This window comes from Sinocyclocheilus anshuiensis, unplaced genomic scaffold, assembly GCF_001515605.1.
Source record: "Sinocyclocheilus anshuiensis isolate Anshui unplaced genomic scaffold, SAMN03320099.WGS_v1.1 scaffold1429, whole genome shotgun sequence".
NCBI lineage: Eukaryota > Metazoa > Chordata > Actinopteri > Cypriniformes > Cyprinidae > Sinocyclocheilus > Sinocyclocheilus anshuiensis.
Window position 1 is genome coordinate 486,011 of NW_015548305.1, and position 6,605 is coordinate 492,615.

Consider the following 6,605-nt stretch of genomic DNA (forward strand, 5'->3'; position numbering starts at 1 on the left):
AACTGGATCATCAAAGGTCAGCAGCAAAGACATTAGTTAATAAAATGGGATTAGATACATTTGTGTTATTTAACATATTTCATTATTGCAGGTTTGCGTCATATTCTGAGTTTGCATTTCACTGTTTTAATTCATTTTGATGAATACTAAATCTGTTTTTTGTGAGTGGGATGAATTAATGCACATTCACATTTGGTCTAGAACTACAGTAGCATCATGTTCACACAGCGCACACAATTACTCTGCACTTCCGATTTCTCCCAATATGGGGACAGGAGACTTGTCAGTCAATAAATGGGAAAACAAAGTAACTGGCATTACTTTTTTGAAAAAGTAACTCAGATATTTTCTTGTAAATTAAAAAAGTAATGCGTTACTTTACTAGTTACTTGAAAAAAAGTAATCTGATTACGTAACTCGTTACTTGTAACGAGTTACCCCCAACACTGCTCCTCATGGCACTAAACCATGATAAACCTTACAGAAACGTTTCCCTACACTTATGTTAGGATTTAATTGTGTTCAAAACAACAAGTGAACAACATGCAATCATCACTCGAGTTTGGCTGTTCACACTAAGCACAAGCTCATTCTCTTGCTCCTGTAAACTGCTACTATTGATTAAGTAGTACTGAAATCCTCTTCACTTGTTTTTTTGAGGTTTTACAAGGCTGTAATCTGACATTTACCTTTTCAGGAACTGGCTGGAAAAAGGTACAAATTTGTTGAGAGTGGGCACGGGAAATATGAGAAGGTCTTCATAAATAACGACACAAACTGAAGAACAAGTAAGAAATTTACTTTCTTTATTAAAATCTTTGATTCAAAATAACAAAATATAAACTCAGCATGTTCATTACTACACAGACATAATTCATGCTTCATACCAATTCATACCACAGTAACTAAAATATGATAATGTGCTGTACATTAGCTGCTGCTTATCTACAAAAACAAACACACATACATATAGCTATATTAAAGTACCTTGTGGGGTGTGCAGGGTAGGGCAGTGTGTGATGATTAACAGTTTAAATTGTTTATTGTGGTTTCTCGCTGTTATTGTGCATAACAAATGCACTTCTGTGCTGGTTCTACTTGCGTTTATTTAGGATCTTTGTAGCCAATTCTGCACTACTACACAGAACTAGGTCTCAGAACCGTGCCAAAGTTGAACTACTCTGAGCTATGTGCATGTGGCGTGAGTAAAGGGCACGACACGGCAATCAGTTGGGTTTTGCAACAGAGATCCCTGAAGTACAAGGGCTGCCATAATTACCAGCTTATAAAGAGTTTCCCCCCCCCAGCAGTCCTGGGTAGTATTCTGTAAATGTCACATGCCTGGTGTCACACCTATGAGTCTAATCATGCTCAGTGTTTGTGACACTGAACAAGAAATTAATCTGTAAGCATGAAATCACTTGCAACATTTTTGCTAGAAATGGATGTATGAAAACATCCAACACTGGTTTTAAGCTTAAAAAAAGTGAAAAATAACACATCTGAAACTTTTTTTTAGAAGACAAGGGGTTCATGATACATTTGTGACCCTGGACCACAAAACCAGTCTTAAGTCAGTGGGGTATATTTGTAGCAATAGCCAAAAAAAAACAAATTTGTATCAACAAAAAATTATCGATTTTTCTTTTATGCCAAAAATCATTATGATATTAAGTAAAGATCATGTTCCATGAAGATATTTTATACATTTCCTACCGTAAATATATCAAAACTTAATTTTGTTTATTTTGGCGATTTTCTCAATATTTAGATTTTTTTTTTGCACCCTAAGATTACAGATTTACAAATAGTTCTATCTCGGACAAATATTGTCCTATCCTAACAAACCATACATCAATGGAAAGCTTATTTATTCAGCTTTCAGATTTCTCAATTTCGAGAAACTGACCCTTATGACTGGTGTTGTGGTCCAGGGTCACATTTTGTCTTATTCCATGATCAACATCTTGAGATTTAGATTTTTTTTTTTTACATGTCTTTCCTGCATGTTCTAGTTATACTTTACCACTTTTCCCTCAGAACTTTTTTTTTTACATGAACAACAACACCGTCATGTCATAGCTCATTCTGAGAAGGGCTCTTGACACCGCTCAAAACGTCACATTCTGAAGCTCTCTATTCTAAACACGTCTGCTCGCACCACCCGGCTCAGCTGACGTGAAGCAAACCTAAACCCAGCATCCATCCCCCGGATGCCACGCCACACTCTGAGCCACTTTTCTTGTTTGATCATTCTCACCATTACGTTTTCAGCCCTTGCTCACTTCCTCACTCGCCACATCCCGAACAGCTGCACCCATCAGTCGCCCTCTCAATGCAGGAATGCACTAGGCTTCCATTTCTGCTGACCAGCCCCTTACTGCACTGCTCAGAGCAGAACACAGTGCATAGCTTGTTTTTCTCACTGTTGCTGATTTCATGAAATAAATTTACAGTACTACAATGCTACATAATTGTATAAATTTGTAGTTAAAACATTTGAAATGCAATCAAAGATCTGCTGTTTTTCCTGTAGATGCACCGAATCCTTTGGCTGTTCTGTTGAAGTCTTTCTGCTCTTCACCTTGCTGTTTGCGATGCAGCAGCCCTCTTTCAAAGGCTGTAGCTATTTTGTTTAGAGGTTTCGCAGCCGCCTCCTTCAGCTTCCGGGCATCGAAGCGCGGACTGTAGAGAAGGATGGGCAGGCGGTGGACGAAGGATGGGACTAACTGACCATCATTCTCTATTTTTTTCCGCTCATCCTCAGATTTGTTGCTATGTATCTGCTTCATAATGTTCTCCTTTGTTGCAAACATATGAAATAGTACAGCATCCCACATTTTTGTTGTCCTGGGCTCATCTTTCTTTTTCACCACATCCTGTCCACCCAATGACTCTTCTTTGGCCCCTCCAGACTTGTCTTTACCACTTATTTTTATATCTGCTTTCTGAGCATTTTTCTCTACCTCAGACTCTGGAAAACTGGGGGTTTCAGGTTCAACCACCATGTGCTTTTTCAGCCTTGTCCAGCCACTGAGCTTGGCCTTCAGGCCTTTGGGTTTCTGAGCACCCTTAGCTTCATCATTTTGCCTCTTCTGATCATCTGGTGTGGGTTCAGAGAGAGTCTCTTTAAACTTGCCATCTTCAGTGGCTACAGCCTCATTTGGCCTTTTAGTTACTAATGAATCTTTTGAACACTTTTGAGGTTTTGAGGTATCAGACTTCAACAGTTCAGCATCTGTGACAAGATCAACTTTTGAATCCTGAGCATGTTGTGGCTTTACATCCAAATTAGATGCTTTGGCTTCTGTCTGGGATTTTGCAGAGCTTTCTTCAGATGAAGAGAGTGGTAGAGATTTAGCAGCTCTGAGAAGCATGGCGGCAAGACTATTTTCTGAACTTGGAGCTTTTCGAAGAGATTTCATATTTGAATACGGTAAAGCCTTTTGAGTATCAGATTTTAAGGATTTGGTCTCCACATTTTCCATATTCGATTTGGTGGCTTGGTGTACGTTATTTGATGGTTTAATCATTTCTTTTAAATTTCTTTGTTGTGTTGTTGAATTGCTTAATTTAGATTCAACTGTAACTTTAGTTGCAGCTTTGGAATCAGTGTTTGTTTTATTGGAGTCCTGTAAATCTGATGCCAAATCTGTAGGTGAGTTTGGCTCTTTTATATTAGCACCTAGGGATATTACTCCTTCTTTGCTGTTGTCTGGTTTAGAAGATTTATCCATTGCCAGGTGTGTGACTGGGGCTTCAGTGTTAGGTGCAGGTGAAAATATCTGTGCTTCTGAGGGGAATTTGGATGATCTGTTTGTTTTGTTTGAAAGGCTTGGAATAGACTGCACATTGATGTCATGTTTCTGCATCTGCTGACCTTTAGTTTCTTCAGGGGTTTGATTGATTTTAGAAATGGGTTTCAATGAGGGAGGTGTTGAATTTGGGTTTATTAAAACTGCAGTTTTCTTTGCTTCTGATTTAGAGTAAACTACAGGATTAGATGTTTTTGCAAGTTGAGATGCCTCTGGTTTAGAGTGACTTGGAGGTTTAAATATATCCGTTTTAGCAGGAGCTGGAGGATAAAATATGTTTGATTTGGACAAAACATCAGGACTGTCTGCATTAGACATACATGAGGCTCCAGGTCTGGATATTTCTGTCTTTGAGGGGGCTGTAAAGATAGATGCACCTAACTTTGAGTGAGCTGTAGATTTAGTTTCCTCGGGCTTTGAGAGGGCTGTAGGTTTAATATCAGGAGGGACTTTAGTGTAACTTCTGGTGTCTGCAGATGGCATTCTAGAGTCTGTGATATTGGTTGAGTTTGTTGTGAGTTTATTGAAACCTTCAGTTTTGGTGTTTATGATATTGTGAAGTTCATTACCTGTATTGATAGTAGTAGAAGAGTCACAGACAGCGGAGTAAGTCTGATAGGTTTCTAAAGAACACTTGGATAAACATGATATGGTTTTCTGTTCTTGATTTGCAGAAACTTGTAATTGCATTGCTTTCACTGTTGCAGGATTAAAACTTTCTGTTGGATATATAGATCTGTGTGCATTCTCTGACTGCACCATTTGCTGTGGGATATTTTGAACCGACAAGAAGTTCTTTCTTAGCAATCCGGTTATATCTGAGTTCGGAATATTTGATTGTACCAGGGGAAAAGGGTAAGTTGGCATTTTTTTCCCCTCTGCTGTAAAAGGAGGGATGGTGATGTCTGTAGACCCTGAATTTAGTTGTCTAGGAGTCTCTGCTACAGCAGTGGGGTTTATGGCCATTCTTAAAGGTGTAGTTTGAAGCCCATGGCACACTGTATCTTCAGGATTTAAAGCTAGAGGCATTGGTTTTACTCCAGGGATTGTCTCTTGCTCCTTAAGAATTTGAACTGGTATTTCTGAAGTGGAGTTATTGATAGTTTGTTTTTCAGTTTTGTCAGTTACTTGTACCTCTGTTTGGTTTGTCATCGAGACTTGTGAGGGCAGCTCAGCCACTGAAGTTTGTAAAGCCTCTGAGGATTTATCTGCATTGAAATCAGATATAATGCTGAACTTTTCTTGAGCTGGAGATTTGGACATGTAATTCTCACATGTCATGTTTTTAAACTCTTCTGGTACTTCAGCTTTAGATATAGAAGAATCATCTTGTGAATTCACCTTGATTCCACCATAAGCAACATATTCAGCTGGTGTCAAACCGTAGTATGTTGACTTTCGTTTCGGGATGTTAGTATCATTTTGTGATGGCCTCTGGTTGCCCAAAAACCGTGCTGGTGGTCTTGGTGACCAGTATACAGGCGTACTTGGTGTTTGATAGCTTCGGGAGAGTACAGGCATGGACGTCTCCTGGCTTATATCTGTTAGAACAGCCTTGGCTGGTGTCATTATACAGGTTTCTGAAGTTTCAGTTTTAGTCATTGGATACTCCTGCGGAACTGTAGATGTAAGCACCTCACATGCTCTAGAGCTTGACTTACTAGCTTCAGCAAGGGTCTTGGATAAGGAAACTTCACAGTTAGAAATCTTTGGTGTCAAGCATTCCTCAGAATAGGCATTAGAAATGAACGGTTTGAGTCCTGTGGTGAACACAACACCATTTGGAATGGAATTCCTAATTTTATCCACAGCTATTTTTTTCAAGGCATCATCATGATCAACAGCTGCACCTTGAGCTTTTACACTAGTCGATGAGGGAGGCTGGAGCCGGTGATTTTGAGGTATGGGCCCCTTTTGGTTTTCTGTAGAGACCATTGTGGTGGATAATGTAGAGTTAAATGCAAACAAGGGCTGGTTATGTGCAGAAGCTTCCAAAACAGGTCTTTTTGCCCCTGTAACTGGGCTTACATATGTATTTATCTGACTAGCAGGTGTTTGAGCTTCAGACAGCATCCCTGAATTTTGTTTAATATCTATCACTGGATTTTTTTCATTAAATGGTACTTCTCCTTGAAAAGTCCAGGAGTCCTCAATAGGTGGCTTTGATATCTCATAAAAGTAGGTTTTTGGAGTATAAATCCTTGTTTGTGGAAAAGCAGCTATTTTCTCCATTGTGGAAGTCTTGAAGTGTGACCCAGCTGTTTCCATGACGTGATTATGTGTGAGAGGTGTGTAAGTAATGGGTGCAGGTGCAACGTTTTTATATCCTTCCCCATTGGATTGGCTCACTGGAACCTGAGAGATGGAAGGTTGTGTCTGGTAACCCGGCGCACAGGCCGATGTCAAATTTGGAACGGGAGGTCGAACTGGAGCCAAAGGGGGAGCTTGTATTTGTTCTGAGGCTTGATAGGTCTGTCGTTCACCGAATGTGCCATGCGTCATCCCTGCTCTTGAGGAACTGGACTGAAGCGTTTGACTGAAGGCTATCTCAAAGGACGTATCTGGGTCAGCGTCTGTGGCCTGCTCTGAGTCATCGTCAAAAAGGATAGATGAGCATGTGTATAGAGGTGCTATCTGGTGCCCCAGTGATCGGGCAGGGTAAGAGTACGATTGGGCAGATAGTGTGGGCGTAGAGCTGTAGTGTGAGCTGTTGGCAGGGTATAAGTATGGGGAGGTGGAGGGATGGTAGAATGGGCTGCTGGAGGGATATTGAGAGTCGAGGGTCCTGCT

At 40.2% G+C, this 6,605-nt stretch overlaps 2 protein-coding genes across 5 annotated transcripts in view; one reads left to right on the forward strand and one right to left on the reverse strand.

Annotated features, from left to right (window-relative positions):
- Window positions 1–6,605, forward strand: part of LOC107656187 (lymphocyte-specific protein 1-like) — a 19,811-nt gene that overhangs the window by 11,067 nt on the left and 2,139 nt on the right. For all 4 annotated transcript variants that reach the window (XM_016443937.1, XM_016443939.1, XM_016443940.1 and 1 more), the window contains one exon: window positions 698–788. In XM_016443937.1, the coding sequence (XP_016299423.1) occupies window positions 698–781 (84 nt within the window). In that variant the 3' untranslated portion in view covers window positions 782–788. The remainder of the gene's footprint in view (window positions 1–697; window positions 789–6,605) is intronic.
- Window positions 1,881–6,605, reverse strand: part of LOC107656186 (uncharacterized) — a 7,998-nt gene continuing 3,273 nt past the window's right edge. Inside the window, exon 4 of the mRNA XM_016443935.1 lies at window positions 1,881–6,605. Coding sequence (XP_016299421.1) covers window positions 2,511–6,605 — 4,095 coding nt within the window. The 3' untranslated portion in view covers window positions 1,881–2,510.